This window comes from Dermacentor albipictus, chromosome 1 (genome assembly GCF_038994185.2).
Source record: "Dermacentor albipictus isolate Rhodes 1998 colony chromosome 1, USDA_Dalb.pri_finalv2, whole genome shotgun sequence".
Classification (NCBI taxonomy): domain Eukaryota; kingdom Metazoa; phylum Arthropoda; class Arachnida; order Ixodida; family Ixodidae; genus Dermacentor; species Dermacentor albipictus.
The window spans coordinates 116,648,465-116,668,226 of record NC_091821.1 but is presented as its reverse complement, the minus strand read 5'-3'; the positions used below and the strand labels follow the sequence as shown (position 1 = coordinate 116,668,226).

The window sequence follows — 19,762 nt, the reverse complement described above, 5'->3', positions numbered from 1 at the left end:
CTCCCTGCTTGCACGAAAACCAACTGTGGATAGATACCACCATGCTCACTTAACAATCAGCATTGCATGTTCTTGCAATTGTGAGATGCTTTACATTTTTTAACATACTTGCATGCCCTCTAAAAAACAAAAACAGCAATGACAACATAATAATAATAATAATAATAATAATAATAAAGCAGTTAACACATGTTAATACTAAAGTTTTTAGTAAACAGTAAATATTTATTGTGAACATATAATGCTAACAACTATGATAACTAACTGCTACAATAAAAAAAAATCATTAATTTCAACCATCGGCCCTTTAGCAACAACATTTATTTAGCCCCTAGCACTAATTCGTATCCAGGAAAATAAACAAATAAAAATAAGTGAACAAGCAATGAGGAGTGAATGACGCATCTGCAGGAATGCTTCATGAGCAAATCCACACAGGTACAGGTTCTAAGCGACTTAAAATATTTAGTGTCATTTAATCCCTCTCTACTGTATGACAGGATGACATGAAGCTCCTTCTCAAATGGTCGAGACATAAAAATACAGCTTGACTGCTTGTGGTGCCTTTGAATACGTACTTTCACGTACGGCAAACTACCCATGCTGACACCTTGCATAAGATGGCAACTTGAGAGAAGTTGCGAAAGGCTCGGAGCATTGGCGAAGCTGCACCATTTGGCCACCCTCTCCTACTCTACCACTGTGGTTCTAGTTGACTGGAAGCAGGAACTACCACTGCATACCAGAATTTTGCAAAGCTCTTGATGTTACAGCTGCAGCATCGGCCACACGCGAGCCCACAGCCACATCGGCCACACGTGTACTGTGCACCCAGTTCTGTCGCGCTTCCGAACTTCATGTGCACCCTCCTTTTAGAGTCACCGAATTTTAAGTGTTCATTTTAACAGTACGGAACTTTTGAATATGTTCCTTATATCTGGACACAGTTTCGATCAGCAGGGTCAGAAAATCATAAATGCTATTGAATATGGGTCATTATAACTGATAGATTGTTATATCTGGGATAAACTGTGTGTGTGTATGCGGGTGTGTATGTGTGTGGGCTGCTGAGCACAAAGTCATGGGATCAAATCCTGGCCACGGCGGCCGCATTTCGATGGGGGCAAAATACGAAAACACCCGTGTACTTAGGTTTAGGTGCACGTTAAAGAACCCCAGGCGGTCGAAGTTTCCGGAGTCCTCTACTAGGGCGTGCCTCATAATCAGAAAATGGTTTTGGCACGTAAAACCCCATAATTTAATTTGTGTGTGTGTGTGTGTGTGTGTGCGTGCGTGTGTGTGTGCGTGCGTGCGTGCGTGTGTGTGTGTGTGTGTGTGTGCGTGTGTGTGTTTGGGCACACGCACGTGCGCAGGGTGGTTCCGCGAACACTTTCAAACATGTTAAAGAATTGTCTGTGACAGGTAGCACAATTATAGTCCATGAACTGGTCTACTTGAAAAGGTGGACATTACTTGCACAAAAAATTGAAATGTCTGATCGACTAAAAAATTCAATAATGAAGTTTTTAGCTAATTACCTTATGTCAGATATTTCAATTCACAAATTCTAGTGGGTGAGACTGGAAGGCATATTCACCTGAAAAGAATTGTATGGGTGACCCCATTTACGAAATATGCACAGTGAAACTTGCAAAAAATTCACTGTCATTCCACTTGCTTTCTCAACAAAATGTCGTTTTATGCATACAAGCACAAAAGTAACTGGAACGCCAATGCGTTTCTCCACAAAGTTCGGGAATTAATATCTCGAAACTAGTGCCATACTGAGAATTCGTTTTAAGTGGATCCACCTTCCAAACTCCCCAGCTAGACTTTTGGGTGAACTGCGGAAGGACAGGACAAGGAAGGAAACAAACACAATACACAATGTGCTCATGTTTGACGTCCATGTGCCACCACAGCCACGCTAGAAAAGGAGGTGCACGTCAACCTGACCCCACTTCCTCTCCCTCTCCCCTTACATGTGCTGCCCTCCCCCTTTATCATGCTCATCAAGCCACCATCCTGCTCGACTCGCCCTCTCATGCTTTCGCTCACACCTAGCACCTTATCGCACTTGGGTCGTTATATAAAACATGGTGCGGCTTTGATGGTCGCTCTTATTTGCACAGTGTGCGATTTGAGAGGTGCGTTTGCAAGCAGCCGCATGTAATTCTACCATTTCACCATCTATGTCCACAGAAATTTTCACTTAAGGTGAAAGCCTTAGACGGCTCATGGGATGATAAGGCCGATGTCCGGCATTAAGCCGTCGGCACTATGGCACCAAAATCCATAGGGAGTCGTACGCTCGACCTTTGGTGGGAGTCTAACCCACTGCCTGTGGTGTTAATCAAGGCAAAATTTAAATAAGACTCGCAACTTTCGGTGCGAGTCAAACTCATGACCTTCAGTGTTAATTAGGGCGAATTAGGCCCCTTTATAAGAAAGCATGAAGCCAAGGCGGAGAAGAAACATCAGCATGACCTGTGGTGTTAATTAAGGCAGTTAAGAAGCAGTTTATTAAAGCACTCGAACCCGCGACCTTTGGTGGGAGTCGAACCCACCTGCAGATATTGACTAATCGGCCATATCTCCAGGTTAGATTCCCGTTGACATTGTGAAGGTCGAGGGTTCAACTCTCGTGGTGGGAGTCAAATGCACGTCCTTTGGTGTTAATGAAGGTGAAGTTAGTTAAGGCACTCGAACCAATGGAACGCTTGACCTTTGGTTGGAGTTGAACCCACAACCTGTTGGTTAATTAAGTTAGAGTTAACGCACAATTAATTAAGATAGAATTCAATAACTTTGGTGGGAGTCGAACCCACTTGGAGATATGGGTGAACCGGCCATATCTCCAAGCTGGATTCCACTTGACATTGTGAAGGTCGAGAGTTAAACCCACAACCTTTGGTGTGAGTCATCCTGCAGCTTTTGGTGTTAATTAAAGCGAGGTTGATTAAGGCTCTCGAACCCACAACCCTACATGGAGATATGGGCAAACCGGCCATAACTCACAAGAATTGAACCCACTCCCTTTGGTGTTAATTAAAGCAAAGGTAAATAATGTATATTTAATTAAGACATAGTTAATTAAGGCACTAGAACCTATGACCTTTGATGTTACTCAGGGTAAAGTTAATTAAGGCACATTTAATTAAGACACTCAAACCCATGACCTTTGGTGGAAAAAACAATAGGAAGTAACAATGCATTAGATTGAAAATGTAAAGTAACGTAATGAATGTCTCGTGAGTGGGCAGGCTTTTGCCTTTATTCTCTTTAGTGTATGAGAAGTGCCTGTTAACTTTTGTCTCTGTATTCCTTAGTGGTGGCAGTTATATTGAAGTTCAAAGTACGTGGTGTTTTACGGACCAAAAGTTATAAAAGCTTAAATACTTCATTATAAGGAGGTTTAATTGTATATGTAATTTACATAGAAGAGGATGCATGCACGAAAGCGTCATTATTTTTCGAACATTTCAGTCGAGTTCTGCCCTTCAAAGTAAATTAGATTAAATTATAATTACTTGCACTCATACTTATAATTACTCTATAAGCGATTATCATCTTACTCAGCCACCTTTTATATATGGTACGCTCTGGTGTGTGTGTCTTGTGCCTCATGCCGCTAGCTAAGAGGTTAGAAAAAAGGGAAGAACAAAAAAAGGAGCTTCTGCTCCTGCTATCAGTCTGAACGGTTCTCTGACATTCCAAAGGTTTATCAATGAGGTCACTCGGAGACTCCCCTTCGTCTTTGCATACCTCGATGACCTCCTGGTGGCTACTGTTTCCCCCAGGCAGCATAGCAAACATTTGTACCTGCTATATTGTTGGCTCCAGGAACACGGCCTTCTCATCAACATCATGAAGTATGTCGTTGGTGTCCACGACATTGAGTTCTCTCAGACATTGTGTGACCCCCAAAGGATTGTTGGAAAAGAAAGTTCAAGCCTTGCGCAAGTTCCCTCACCCAGCGTCACTGCAAAAGCTTCATGAGTTCCTTGGGCTGCTCAACTTCCGCCACCATTTTCTACCCAACATCGCCCGAATTATTATACCACTTACCGAGCATCTCAAGACCACTAAACCTCCGTCCGCCTCACTCACTCTTCGTCCGCCTCCTCACTCTTCGGCACCGGAGGTCCATCCTGGACCTCCGGTGCCAAAGAGTCCTTCCAGGCTGCGAATAGCGCATTGGCAGATGCCACCCTCCTGGGGCATCCCCTACATGTTGCACCAATGCGTCTTATTACCGATGCATCTAGTGTGGCTGTCGGTGTCGTTTTACAACAGTGTTAGCACAACTTCTGGTGCCCACTCGGGTTTTTCTGCCAAAAGTTGAAGCCTGCAGAAACATGCTACATCATGTCTGGGTCGCCACATTATAGTGATCGAGGTTAGGTCCACTACAACAATGTATGACTCAGCGAGCCAAAGGCCTGAGAACTGTTTAGACTGATGGCAGGAGCAGTCAGTCAGTCAGTCAGGAACTTTATTGAAGTCCTGAGGAGTTTCAATCCGTTGGAGATCCCACGCGGGGAACTCCTCCGGCAGAAACCGTAGGCGACACCCAAGTCGGGACGGGAACGTGGTGACGCTCCGCCAGTTCTTGGGCCCTCTGGACGGCCTTGAGTTGGAGTTTGAGGTCCGGGCTTTTGAGGGCTTCTTCCCATTCGGGCTCACTGGAGAGAGGGCCCTTTGGTAACGCGGTACATTGCCATAGCATGTGCGAGAGTGAGCAATAAAGTTCTGGGCAGTCTGGGCAATTTGCCGGGATTTCTGAGTTATAGTGACTTAGAAGGCCTCGTGTCGGATACGAGTCCGTTTGTAGCATTCGAAACGCGGCCGCCTGCGCGCGTTCGAGTTTGGCGTGTGGGGGCGGGAATTTGGTTCTGCCTTTCCGATAGTGGGAGGTGATCTCTTGGTAAGTGAGCAGCGGGTCATTAAACTGAATGTCCAGCCCCTCGTAGGCCGTGGGACCGTCGCGGCGGGCAAGTTCTCGCGCACGGTCGTGGGCCGTTTCATTGAGGTTAGCTTTTTGCGGGTGAATGTCTTTCCCCATGTGAGCGGGGAACCAGGAGAGGCACCGTTTGCTCTCCTTTGAGCTCGCTAGTAGTATACGCGCTGCTTCTTTAGATACGTTGCCGCATTCGTAGGCCCGAATTGCGGCACGCGAGTCCGTGAAGACATAAGTAAATGTGGGGTCTGCCATGGCAATGGCTATGGCTATTTGTTCCGCTTTAGCGCTGGTGCTCGTTTTAACCGATGCGGATGATCGTAGCGTTCCGTTGCCGTCCACGACCGCTATTGCGAAAGTGGATGTGCTGCCGTACTGGGCCGCGTCCACAAATGCGGTGGCTTCACGATCCGCATCGATGCGGTCGAGAATCGCGCGGGCGCGGGCCCGGCGCCTACCCACGTTGTGTTGTGGGTGGACGTTTCTGGGAAACGGTGAGACTTTGTATTTGTCTCTAATTTCGCTCGGTAGGGTAACCGCGTGCTCGAGATAGGGAGACGGGGAGACATTGGCGTCATTTAGGATTAGCCTACCGGCTTTGGACGAGGATAGGCAGAGTATTTGCGCCATAGTCTGAGCCTCGATCACTTCGGCAGGAGCAGAAGTTTTTTTTTTATTCGTCTTCCCTTTTTTCTAACCTCGTAGCTCACAGCACAAGACAGAAGACACATGCACCAGAGCACGCCATATATAAAAGGCAGCCGAGGAAGATGGCTGTATCAGAGATTCAACAAGGACAGCTGATCTTGTTAAAGTTTTGAGGGAAAAATGGAGCTGTGCACACCATCTCATGCATAGGGCAGATACCCAGTGGTCATTTAGAGTTACAGAATGGGTGCCAAGGAAATGGAAGCGCAGTGAAGGACGACCAAAAAATAGGGGGCATGATCAAATTTTAAAAATATGCAGGCATAACTTGGAATCGGCTAGTGCAAGATGGGGGTAATTGGAGATTGCTGGTAGCAGTCTTCATCCTGCGGAGGATATCAAAAATAGGCTGATAATGCTGATCTCATAATTAAATGTATTTTTCTTGTTTTACAAGCCAAACCCATGATCTGATTATGAGGCACGCTGTAGTGGAAGACACCAGATTTATTTAGCCACCTGTTTGTTTGTTTGTTTGTGTTTTTTTTTTTTTTAAGTGAATGGCCTTATATACTTGGCTCTTTCATCTGCTTTCGTGCTTGGTCGGTAGTCTATGGTCAGATTCGGTAAGAAAAGCATTTGTTCGTTTGGGCTGTTTGCTTACATTGACAATCATTGTCGGTGGTTTCTACGCAATTCTTGTGCACTCGTATCAAGGCACACTAGTTCAGGTGAGCCCGGAACAGCCCTTAGCTGTTCTACACTCACTCCCCCAGTCATTTTGATATCGACCAGTGTCCATTGCAGGAATCCAAAAGCCATTTGCTGGTTCATAAAAAAACAAGAAAAGAATTCACAGTGCCCTGAGTTAATTAGAACCTCGATACCAGAAAGTAGCATTCGACAAAGAATGTTTTTTTTTTTCATTTGACAGAGAGTAATCTATGCATTGGAAGACAAATAATTGTATATTACAAAAGAAAAACAAGGTCTTCTGCGACCCCAAATGTGTTACCCATTTCATGTGTGGGGAAGCCAGAATGGGACACTCCACACATGGCACTGGGGAATTTAGATTGTGCGCACCAAAGTTTGGGGACGCAAACCACTGAGCTTACAAAAGAATGCAAAAAAGCCCTCTACAAACCAGAATATAACCCATTGGCTTGTCCCTGTGCAGACGAGTCAATTCAGTGTTATTTGATGGCAGCCCAATGACGTCTGTCGATGATGTTGTGTGTGGCATAGCGGACTACTCCGGTAAGCAATCCAATCCCACATCCAATGCAAAAGAACAACATTTTTTCCACTTTATGGTTCAGGAAGGTAATGCAAGTGATGTTGAGCTGAATATGTCGGGCCCAATGGAGCTCACTGCTGCCTACGTAAACCCGTGACACCCCCTCCCCCTCCCCAGAAGAGTAGAAGAGTTAGCTTCCGCAGAGGTACTTGCCCTGCTGCCTCCCCATAGCCTCTATTCTAGTGTATAACCAAAAGTTTCGACGAAGCCTAGTGAGGAACCTCTTAATAAGGCAGTGGCAATCACAGAGCCACTACAATGCAAGGTGCCAGTGTTCAGGGGATGTGAAATAGAAGCTAATGCTTCAGCAATAACGTTGATGATAGTTACCTTTTAATGCAATCTAGATGATGCAAGAGATGGACCAAAAAGGCATCACCATTTTGTGAACACTTATAAAAGTCGATAGCAACAGCCATTGAGCACAGCCTAGTTTTGGATACTGATACAGAGCAACCTCTCTTCAAAACTTTACGCTTGAAATATGAGGATGCATTACAAGAAGCTAAAAAAATATTGTTTCTAATACCTAAAAAAATTGAAACACTATTATCGCATTCCAGGAATGACAGAACCCAGAATATTGAAAAACAGCATGACCTCCAGGATTGGGTGGCACTAGCAGTGCGCTTAAAGATCTCTGAGGCCATGTATCACGATGTACAGTCCCGGCCAAAAGTTCTCAAGTTGCGGCATGCATGAACGCATTGACTTTCAGACTGGTGGCGGGGCCCCTGAAGTAATTTCGACAATTGTAAGCTCAGATCGTGAGAAACAGTGTCCCTTTGCCTCTTCAGAACCTTGAAGCTCTTCAGATTTAATAACAAGATCCACTACATGGCATGATGTTAACGTGTTCACTCATGCTGTGGCTTGGGAACTTTTGTGAGAGTACTGTACATCATATCTGCCAACCACCAAGTGCCCACTTTGTCTGCTTAAGTTCAAATTTATTCAAGTTATAACTTTTCTTTTTGTTATAAAACATATATAATATAGAAGGTACTTCCTAAAAGCTGTTAATGAAAATACTAGACAATTGTCAGCCCTGCAGCTTTGTCAAGATTGCTTCAAAACCATACTTCTCAATTATAACCAATTTATCAAAAGGGTAATTTTGTTGCAGTCGACATTCAAGAGTCACAAAAGCATGATTTCTCTTTCAGAGCTTCGGCGGCAAATGAGCATGGGTACATCCAGCCTTGGCGTGGGCACCCAGCTGTATGTGCGCCGTTTGGGCCACTTAGTGCAGCAGTGGCTCACTCGCTATTGGATCTGGGTGGTGGCTACCATGCTGATGGTAATCTCACTGGGTGGCACTGACGTGGTACTCTATCGCATCGCCTACATGTTGCTTTTCTTGTTCTTCATCCTTGTCTTCCAGGTAAGTCGCCCTTAAATGTCGTTCAATTCCTTTGAGCCATAATAAAGGGACACCAAAGAAACACTATTAAGCATGAGGGGACTACTAGATTACACTCCTGTAATAATCGGGAGCCTAGGCTTGATAAGCCAGAAATTACACAAAATGTCAAGGTTGATGAACTTGCAGCACCAACCTCATGTGCTGTCATAGGTTTTGCAGGATCTGCATGATGCTGTGCAATTTTTCACCACATAAAAAGGACCACATTACATTAAAAAGTAGGCAGTTATTTTTTTTTTCTTCTTTTGATTGACCCGCTGTGGTTGCTTAGTGGCTATGCTGTTGGGCTGCTAAGCACAAGGTCGCGGGGATCGAATCCCGCCCACAGCAGCCACATTTCGATGGGGGCGAAATGTGTAAGACACCCGTGTACTTAGATTTAGGTGTACACTAAAGAACTCTTAGTGGTCCGAATTTCCGGAGTCCCCCACCACGGCATGCCTCATAAACAGATCATGGTTTTGGCACATAAAACCCCATAATTTCTTCTTCTTTTTTATTGCATGGCACCACAGTTACCTGATTCTAATGCATCCTCAAATGTAATGCATTCCTGAATTTGATCACCAGAAAAAGAGAAAATGTAATGCCTTTTACCGCAGTGCACACATTTTGCTTTGTTAACAGAAAGAAATGCATTCTTCATGCTGGTGTGTCATGCACAAGGGGTTCAGTCACTCATGTGTCAGTAGGACGAAGTTTCTTGCATTTCTTGCACAGGCCTTCAACTTTCCAGATATTAGGCAACTTCTAGCGCAGCGGGGAAAGAGATTAGGAAAAGTAAATGCATAATAGAGGAGAATTTGAACTTGCCGATTCATTAGCTTCCCAAGATGTTTTTGGGCCACACCACCGCCACCGATCTGTAGAAGGGGCTGCCAGGCTAGCTTGAGAAGCCTAGTGTGGTAGTGAATAATGCAGTAGGTAATCGGCATTCAGACTATATGGCCAAAATATCTTTTGGCATTTTTGAGGGGGAAAAAAAACTTTATCAGTAATGTGCTTTGTTCTCAATGTGCCTTTGCAGAGAGCAGTTGAAGCCAAACTGGTGCTGCATAACTTGGCTTTCTTCGTTATTTGTTTTTATTTATGATTTTTTTATTAGTTTGAGCAATTAATACCCTTTTCCATGGGCAAACTAAACATAAGCTTGTGAGTTTGATTGCACCTGCTTTTGTCAACTTGTCACAGGCACATTTTCTCACACCGTGCTTTCTGTGGGAACCCCTTTCTGCATTTTTTTTTTAACTATGTGTCATCCACGGTGCTGCTTAAAAAGTATTCTGGATGATCAAATCCAATACCATGGTAGTGTAATAGTTGACCATTAAAGGGCCCCTGAAACGGTTCAGACAAATTTTGTAGATGTGTAAGGTACAGCTAAAGTTAATCATTCGCACCACAATTTGTGTGAAGGGACACATATTAAGAGAGCTATGGATGATTACGAGTTACCCTCCTCCATAGCCATGCATTTTCTCCTCAACTCGTTCACTGAGTGATCAGGGTTAAGCTTCGCCTTCACTGGCTCTGCGTCATGATGGCACGTCGTGTCATCAACTTCCGGTTCTCTTGGAGCGAGCGCGTGACCTCTCCTAACTCTTTGCCAGCTGCTTGGCAGTCGACCCCAAGTGAGAGCTATCGAAGCAGCATGCGTTATGAGTATTCTGTCGCAGCGCCGAACGAGTCTGGCATTCTGGTAACCACAGGCGAGCTGGGTGTTTCGACGGATGGCTGGAGGCATAAACTCAACCTGATGAAAGAACTTTGGCGTGAGAGGCCTCATCGGTCTGCAAAGTCCAGCCACCTCTTGGTGCAGAGCTTAACCAGCCAAACGAAGTGCTAATATTGCTCTAACCAAGTTTCAAACCTTTTAAAAATTTACAAAAACAATGTGTTAACGATTAGACTCGTGTGAAAAATTTACACCAGCAGCAAAGAATACATTTTGTTACTGCTACTGTATGTGGTTGAGCTCCATGCCACCAGGCAAAATGCTATTGCCACTCCATGCCACTCGCAAAATGCTATTGCGTTAGTAATCTTCCGGTGTAAAGTGATGGCCGCAAACGTGCAAATCCTGGCGCCAATCAGATAATGGCAGTCCGATGCACTGCAGTCAGTCCGCTCGTCTGCTGCCTTGCAGAGGGACACGATGTCGCAGCTTGGCATATTGCCAGTCACTGCGTTTGCATCCCACAATGCAACAAAGTCAAATCATGGTGCTCACGAAAAGACTGAGACCGTCTCTGACCACAGAGCTCTTGTCAATATGGAGCACGTTGTAACACAAGCAGACGACACTTGCTGTGTGCCGGAAATGCTTAAGTGTAATGAGGAATTGTTCTTGTGCATTTTCTTTCTGTCACTTTCCTTTTATAGAAACAAATTAACATTTCAACTATTACGAACAACATTTGTTCACCATAAAGTTGCAAAAATTATTGATGATGTGCCCTGGGTAGCCAATCGGATGATGCGCCCTGGGTAGCCAACCAGTCCCTTGTTTTTGTGCGGTTACATGATGCATTCCAATTGGATAGCTCACCCTACTAACGTCATTGGGGCGAATGACGTCAAATGGGTAGGGATGGCTTAAAATTCAGCTGAGCGATGTGCTGCAATCGGCAGCAATGTGCATTTTTGAAACCTTATAATAAATTACACGCTTTACACGGAGCATTTAGATGCTTCAATTAATGATCAGGACCTACTCTAACAACTCGGTATGTTTGTACAATATCGTCATAATTGTTCAGTGTTTTTGCCGTGTTCATGGCACTGAGCTAGTCGTGGACAAAGATCCCTTGCTCATGAAATAAAAGTATGTGTTTTTGTCAGTTACCAGATTGTCGACACAGGGAATCTCCAGGCAAGGTACATTATCAATCAGCTCATGTGGTGTACTAAGTGACGTCACGGATGCCATTTCGTTGTCTTCGTTGCAGCTGCTGCTGGAGCTAAGCGGATCGATATAATGTGTGTATCTTTTCACTGCGCTAGCTGTACAATAACATGGCGGCCTCAATGACGTCAGTGCATACCCTCCAGTGCTGTGGAATGGGCACCCCCATTCCATTACAATTCCATTTCTTTCAATTCCTTGGAATGAAAAAACAGCCTGTTCCCACTACGGGAATGGCCAGACAGTTCAATTCCATTCCTATAATTCCTCAACGTACGAAAGACATCTTGGTAGTTTTATTGCCGTACTGATGAACGTACCATCAAGCTGACGTCACCAGATGCATTACGAACTGCAAAAAATAAGCAAAACACGTTACTAAGGTCGAGGGATAGTAGCTTGGTGACATATCTCAGGCAGTACAACCACCTAATTCCCATAGGGGCAGTTCTCCCGCTATTTATAGTATTTACATGGTCAGCATGTTTTAATGGCTTGTTATGTTTTAATCTTCTTTAAGCTTAAATGTGTTAATGCTAAAATGACGCCAATGCATACTTTTGCTTAGGTGTCCTCGTGATTTTTAAATGCTGCAATAAAGGTTGCAAGCAGTGCAAGGTGCAAAAAGAAGCTTTATTTTTGTTTTATTCATCTAAATTTTGCAACAAAAGGATGCGAGCTAAATGGGTACTTCACCGTTTAGTTTTGAAAACCCAAAGTGTAAAAGACGGCTACTTCAACAGTTAGCTCTAAAAACAAAAACAAAAAGTGAGATAAAACAATTGCCTTCTACCTAACTGTGTGTTGCACTTCGGAAACATGAGCTGCTCGAAAGAGGTGCTTGACAGCCGATTTTGCTTCGCTGTCATTATCAGGAGTGCCGTAGAAAACACATTCCACGTCAGCTAACATAGCGTTCACAGTAAAAACTGCCCTTGCGAGGTGGGAGAGCAAGGGAAAGCAGCTAGCATTCCCTTTGAATAGGTCAGGGGCTTAACCGTGTCTGCACTAGTTCCCTCTGTAAGGTTTCCTTTGCAATGGATCCAGGCATGTTGTCTTGGTAGGCATTTTCATTTTGCCTGATGTTTGTAAACATCAATCTGCTTGGCCCTGCTTCAGAGTCTGCATTCTTGACAGTGCTGGAGCTGTCCTGCCCTAACAAAGGGGGCCCCTCCCCCAGCACAGCAGAACGCATCTGCTTGGCTGTTGCAGCTAAACACCAAGAAGACTTCCTGTGGGTCTAGGAGGGTGCCCATCAAAAAAACAGTCAGCCCACGTGCTTGCGAACCGCTTCTCCAGGTTTGCTGTAGGCCTTTAGCCACCCATTTGCAAAGATGTGTGCCTTTGCTTCAAATTTCTGCAAGGGAAACTTCGATATTTCGCAATGCAGGAAGCAAAAGCCCTGCTGTCTCGTGCCTTTTCTGCAGCAGCTCCCTGGTTTCCTGTAAAGGGGAGACAAGCTCAATCAAGTCGGTCGCCAGCCTCTGTTCATATTCAGACAGTTTATCCTTCTTGCACACGTGCAGAGTTTGTCAGGCCTGGATGACTCTAAAAAGGGGTAACAAGCTTTCTCATCATTCGCAGCTGTGAGTTCCACCTCTTCACACTGTCAGATTACAAGTGCAGACTGGCCATATTCAACACTTCTTCCATGTTGGCAGTGCTCTTGTGTATAGATGCAACGATGGCGCTGCATTTTTGTACGACTTCCTCTACATTTGGGTCCAAAAATAAAGCGAGGATGACAATTAGCGAATATTGCCACTGCAAGTACAGGTATTGCAAGTGGCAAACATGCAATGCAATAGAGTTTCAGAAAGAGAATGAGGACATATGTAATGGTACGGTATTGCACTCGACGACACACTGACACTCTTCAAGACTGTATTAGACAAAATAAAGTGGGGACAGACAAAGCCATTTTCTCCAGCCCTGCAATAAATTGAGTGCACTTCATGTGTAGGCTGTACCTTCCTGTTCCTAGGAATAAATGTCGTGCACATAGTGCCATGGCTATGGTACTACAGCCGGTATTATTTTAATGAAGTGGGCTTGGCAATTCAAATAAACATACTAGCAGCAGACTGCCGTCTTGGTAACTCGTCTTATGTGCCAGGCAACTGTGTTTACGGGCAGAGCAATTTGTACTAGGAGTGATGTGCTCAAGATTTCGTTTTCCTGAGCGGGGGGAGGGGGGTGTAATACAAGAAAAAGGAGAGTGAGGTCACGAAAGCAGAAAAATAGCAAGGAACACAAAATGCAATAAGACAAAAATAGCTTGAACAAGGAATCAACAAAATCCATATCTTTTAAAATGTAACTTCGGGACACTGTGGGCATTCCTTAGATGATGTGCCAGTTTTGTTTTTGTTTCTCTTTAGAGATATTTCAGAACAGTTGATTGACATGGTGGGAGCAGACCGCGAAATCGCGTAAGCTTGGTGCCTGGCCTGTGGCAGAAAAATGATTCACAGCCACTTTTTGATGGGAAGCAGAGTTCGTGACCTTGGCCATGGCAGCAAATGCACCATGAATCCCCAAGATGAAAAAGCAAAGCACGCTCAAAAATTCGGCTAAACATGAGCGGGGGGTAGTTGCATAATAAAGCTTTAAAGCACTGAAAGCACAGTTGTCTGCCCCTACTTTTCAAACTGCAATTATTATATTCATACATTCTTTGTCCGTGCATTCATAGGAAATTATTTAACAAAGCTTGGCCCAAACAATTCATGAAAATAGTAATAAATGAACAATGTATCAATGCACATAAGATGAAACCAATATCTTACTTAATAGCGCATACCTGCCGAATGGCGTCTTTTACGGCAAGCTGCAGACTGTGGGCAGTGCAGCCAAATTGAAGTTGCTCCAGCTGATGGAACTCGCTTAAAAGCTCCTTGATTAAGCATTTCGGGCAGTCAACGAAATTCTCATTATGACCGTCCTCTTCAGTCTCCCACCTGGTAAATGCAAATGCCTTTATCATTGATGAAGTGTTATCTGTCACCACACGAAAGACCTGGAAAATGAAATAAAAACAGTTAACAGAGGCAAAATTGTGTGAAAATACATATTTCACCTTGTCAGCGATGTTCCACTGCAAACGCTGCGTCATACTCGGAGCGGATCCGACCAGCTGTGTGGCTCCCCATCAGGCGGGTGAAACTGAGGAGGTACATGTGATCCATGAAGTCGTTGTCCACGAGTGTTGCTTTAACAGCCAGGAAGCCCTCCGTAGACAGCAACGTCCACATATCTAGTGCGATACAGACGTACTCCGCTCCCATCAAAGACAATGATATTTTGGTCTGCAGCACTGATGCTTTCCTGGGCAGAAACTTCTCTCTTAGGTTATCCCGCAATGGCAACTTGTTGCTTGGGATGGGGACCTGAATTTGAAAAGAATACAAAGCAGTTACTTTAATGAAAGGTGGCTTATAATATTGTCAAACTTACCATTATGAATTGTTTGAAACCCTCCCTCTCGACAACACGAAAGGGCTCCATATCAGTGCAAATAATGTTGATTATGGTGTCGTCAAGAGCAGCCTTTCGATGAACAGGCACAGAGCTGCACTCAGTGGTGAAGGCCGACGTTATTTTCGGCTGGCTTGCCAGCCCTTTCTCATGTTGCATGTACTCACATTCGTGCTTTCTTTTTAAGTGCTGAATCAAATTAGATGAAACTCCACCTACAGCATGTATAGTTTTGGAGCAAAGCTTGCAACTTGCAGCTTGTTTTTTTTTTTCGTGGATAATTAAAAAAAATGTTTTCCAATGGGCTATGTTGGCAAACTTGGTGTGTGTGTGAGCCGCTGGGCGGAGGAGCCAGTGTGGCAGTGCATTATGGAAGCAATTTTTTTTTGCCATAGAACAAAGCTCCCTAGAACAGAGTGAACATGGGTTTTCTTCTGTGCAAATCGTCACGTCAGGACTGGGGAGGCGCTGCTGTGGCTGCAGTTGCGTGGGCTCTCCTGCTTCGGCTGGCTTCCTGAATCAGTGCTTTCAAAAGTGTATTCTCTCTCTCTCTCTATGGAGGGAGAGGGCGCGCACAGTTCATTGTGTACGAGTGTGTGCTGTGCCGACCTGCAGACCTTTGTCGACACAGTTTCGGGCAAAGGTGTCCATGTGTCTAGACAGGGCAGACAGTATTGCAAAAGTGTTGGAAAGAGGTGAGGCGGTCTCGGAAGCAGGTACGGGAAAGCTTGTAGTGAACACAAGCATCGCACCAGCATCAATACGCATCACAACTTAGAGAAGCGCTTTTTCTAATATGGTCCGAGTTGCCGACGGTGACAGAAGCGAACACAAAGAAGTGAAGGTAGGGAGGCAGCAGGTGTCCGGGGTGAAGGTGCTGTCGAGGTAAAAAAAAAAATTGCATGGCATACAGAGGGGGAGTATGCCACCACTGTAGTTCCGCACGACGGATACCAACAGCATAGAGCAGTGGTTACGCGAAGGTACTGAGACAAACTTGGGAGCAACTCTGTCTATAAGGGCAAAATTGTAGCAGGCGCATTGCTTATAAATGTGCCGTGCTTGTAATCAGCCAAGCCATTTTAAAAATTCTGCTTTATTGTTAAATTCAAGGCTCTGACTTAGTAATGTTTGAATGTGGGCTGGTTTGTTCTTCGGCATATTTTGACAAAGAAATGGCACGTAGACGAAAAAGCGCTCTATTTTCGGAAAAAGACATAATTCCATTCCCATTCCATACCGGGCAAAAGGCACTTAATTCCATTCCCATTCCATTCTGGGGTCACGAAAATGTGGAATGATTCTGGAGTCATTCCAATCCTGAAGTGGCAACTGCAGCACTAATACCCTCTATATAGTTTTCTTCTTGAGAATAGTCACTAAATTGGGACACTTATTTTTCCTCTATCCTGCAAGGACTGATCACTTCCGCCTTGAATACTGTGTCAGTGTGTCACCTCGCTTTCTCACGATTCGCATGTTGCAGGCATGAACTTGCTTTTTGTAATGCTGTCATCTAAGGTTCCAGAAATAAAATGCATTCATGTTACATTTGTCGGGAGAACTTTCTCTTTTTATGCTATTTATTCTTTGCCCTCATGAAGCACATAGTTGTTTTCATTTCTTGTAATGGATCAAAGTTTGACTGAAGGGCTGTGCAATTTTATGCTGTACATTACGCAGGTAAAACCAAATACATACAGCCATGACACTAAGAGTTGATTGCGGGTATAGATGTCATTCAGTGGAGGGGAGTATCATTGGATCTTAGCATTTTATGGAATTTTACAATCGCGGAAAATTGAAATACAAACAAGTTGGGGCTAACTGGAACACATTTTTTCACTTCTGCTTTTGCCAGTCGTGTAACATCAGCCTGATTTCAACTTGTATGCTTAGTGTGAGATATGGCCTCAAGTTATTACTCGTAAAAAGGGATTTGTTGTTAATGTTTCCTTTATCCGTGGCTGTACATAGTCTGGCAACCTAGTTTTATCTGTTTAGAGTTACTTGGCTTGATAATGCCAAGTAGGAATTATTTTCACATAATGGCTTGCACAGGCACTGAGTACAAACCTCACTTTAACTTTTTTTTTTTTTCAGTATTGATATGCACATTGTGATCTCTACTTTGCAGGTCTCATACCAGCTGTGGATAAAAGTCATGTATGGCTTCTGGTTGACCGTGATCATCTATTCAATGCTGGTCTTGATTCTTATATACACATACCAATTTGAGAAATTTCCACACTACTGGCAAGCCTACTTGCACATACCTAAAGAGATGTAAGTTATTTTCTTTTATAGTGGAAAAATGTATTTTTTTATTTGTGTGTGAACATTTAAGCTTTACATTTATGTGGAATGATAATGTCAGATGATTCATCCTGACTTTGGGGCTCAGTCTCCTGAATAATTCACATACCCATAGAATAGTTTACTATGCTAACATGGCCATCACTGAGATCACACATGGCAGAATTGGCAAATATTGGGAACTTGTGTCCATGCTAATGCACAGAGGGGTGTTTTTCTTTTCTTCTTGTTCTATTTTATTCATAAAAGCCTGGTGTAGGCACCTCACTTATTGGTGTTGCTGTCATGTAGTACCATAATTCTTGGTCTGCTTATTCATGATGCTTTAGTTAGACCCACCGTGGTGGCTTAGTGGCTTTGGTGTTTCAGTGCTAAGCACAAGGTCACAGAATCAAATCCCAGTCATGGTGGCTGAATTTAAATTTGGCAAAGTGCAAAAAATCAAGGCCATTCTGCCCTGCAAAGGTGGATGATCAGAGGAGCTGTAAACATTGTGGTAAGAAATGTTCGCAATCACCAATAGGTCTTTTTCAAACCACGATCAGTCACGCACACGACAATTGAAGCCAAACATTTTGTCCACGATGTCTTGGTGGAATCGCGCATCTGCACCACTGTAACCATGGGCTTTCCGAGCGTGGTACCTCTGTCATTGCACCACATTAGTCGCTTCGTGATCTGGGAGGCTTTCTGCTCAAGCCTGCCACTTACGGGCAGTCTCCTCGCCACGCTCCTCGCTGGTTCGTGCCACCCACCACTCTCACTCATGCTCACGTCTGTGGTCCTGAAGTTGGGCATCGTGAGCAGCTTGTTCTTCAGCAGCACACACTACACATGGCCTCCCCATACCAGCGCATGCAAGGTACTAGCTACCCATTCGGTTCATTACGCAGGCACAGTAAATGCAGTAGATGGCTTGTTAGCAACCACCTGTCGCACCAAATGATTGATGTGCGCTACAGCCATTAGCTCTCCCTCGGTGCAGCCAAACCGAGCAGCTGGCTAAGTCAGGAGCTGGGGTAGCTGTCGAAACCAGATTGCGCTCATGCTTCTTGACATCTCAAACGTTAGTAATCACCATCAAATCGTTCTCGAACAACAGTCTGTCGCACAATGCACAACTGAATTCGAAATGTCTGTCCAGAAAGTCCCTCTGAAATTTCGCATATGCACCCTTGTGCTCATCTAATTTACTGACATGGTACCTGCGTCACTTTGCTCCATTGCCCGGTTTGCGGCACCCGTCTTCCTATCGAGCCTGCCAGTTACGGGCAGCCTCTCAGGCACAACCTTTGCTGCTACTCGCCACCCATTTCCTAGCTTTCCTCTTGCTATGCCAGGTGTCAGCACACGCGTTACTGGTTTGCTCCGCCTCCTCATAGAGGGCAGCATTATGTAGTATTGGGTGGCTTCTTAGCTTTCCTCTTGCCATGCCAGCTGTCAGCATATGCCTTACTGGTTTGCTTTGCCTCCTCACAGAGGATGTGAGAGTTTTGAGGCGGCGACATTGAAAAATATATGGGAGGGTAGACATATGCAGTTACACTGTAAAACAGCCATGTCCCATGCATTGGGTGCACGTGAAATAACCACAAATAGTCAGAATTATTTGGAACCCCCCCCACTACAGCATGCCTCATAATCAAGTTGCGGTTTTGGCACATAAAACCATGTAATATAATTTTTATTTTTATGTTCTAGTAAGAATATGTAAATGTGCTTGCTACTGTTGCTAAAGCTGGTCACTGCTTAGCATAGGATGTATGCTTACAGAAATGAAGTACTGTATGCATGAACAGAACATCAGTAATACTGGTGTCACATGTACACATCTTATCACGATCGGGGTCAATCCGGATTTAATTTGATCCAAATCAAGTATTGCTACATGGTCATTTGCAATCACAATCATGCGGGATCCGGAGTGGACAATCGCGATCAGTGAATCGTGATCAGGCCTCTTGATTGCAATCACAGGCTTATCTCTGCACCCCCTAGCACAGTATTCTGTAAACTCTAAACGAAAATGGAAGGCAGCGCAATAAAAAATGCTTAAAAACCTTTCTATCAGCGATAGTAAGCTGTAAAATTGAAATATTGTCCAAATTTAATCATATTTGGCAAATTTGAATTTGTAGCCAAGGCATTATGCCGTTTTGAGAGTCGCAGACAATCGACAGACGATAACTCGATCCAGATCATTGGTACCGTGTAGTTGCGATCATTGTTGATCACAATCAAGAAATCCGATCCGGATCAGCCCCAATCGCGATCAGAAGTGTACGTGCGACACCGTTATAAGGTCATGAGCTGGGTTGCTTAATCTTCATTAGGAGAAGTACAAAGATAGCAGGGCACACACATATCATGCAAGTGCAAGAGTTGTGCACCTCTTGTCATCTTTCTTCATGTTATGCGTCTATTAAGTGTTGCAATTTTCTAAACAGGAACCTATTTCATGTGAACTATTATTGCTACCGATATCACTTGCACCACACTCAGAATCGGTCTTCAAGTCTAGGCCTGTTAGCCTAACTAGCCCAGCCATGTAGTATCTGGCCTTGGTTCGTTAATTTTAGAGGCCCATGTATAACACAGAAGGTGCAGCCCTTATTTCTTATTTCTGCAAATTGATAGTCATTGATGGTCATCTGCCTTGCCTGTGTTTCCTTTCTTGAAGAGTCAGCGCTTGCTACTTTCCTGTCGCAAATGCTGTGTCACGCAAACGTG

At 44.3% G+C, this 19,762-nt stretch overlaps 1 protein-coding gene across 4 annotated transcripts in view; it reads left to right on the top strand.

The window, feature by feature from the left end:
- Positions 1-19,762, top strand: part of Piezo (piezo type mechanosensitive ion channel component) — a 228,796-nt gene that overhangs the window by 69,489 nt on the left and 139,545 nt on the right. For all 4 annotated transcript variants that reach the window (XM_065439611.1, XM_065439612.1, XM_065439610.1 and 1 more), the window contains 2 exons: positions 8,075-8,292; positions 16,854-17,002. In XM_065439611.1, the coding sequence (XP_065295683.1) occupies positions 8,075-8,292; positions 16,854-17,002 (367 nt within the window). The remainder of the gene's footprint in view (positions 1-8,074; positions 8,293-16,853; positions 17,003-19,762) is intronic.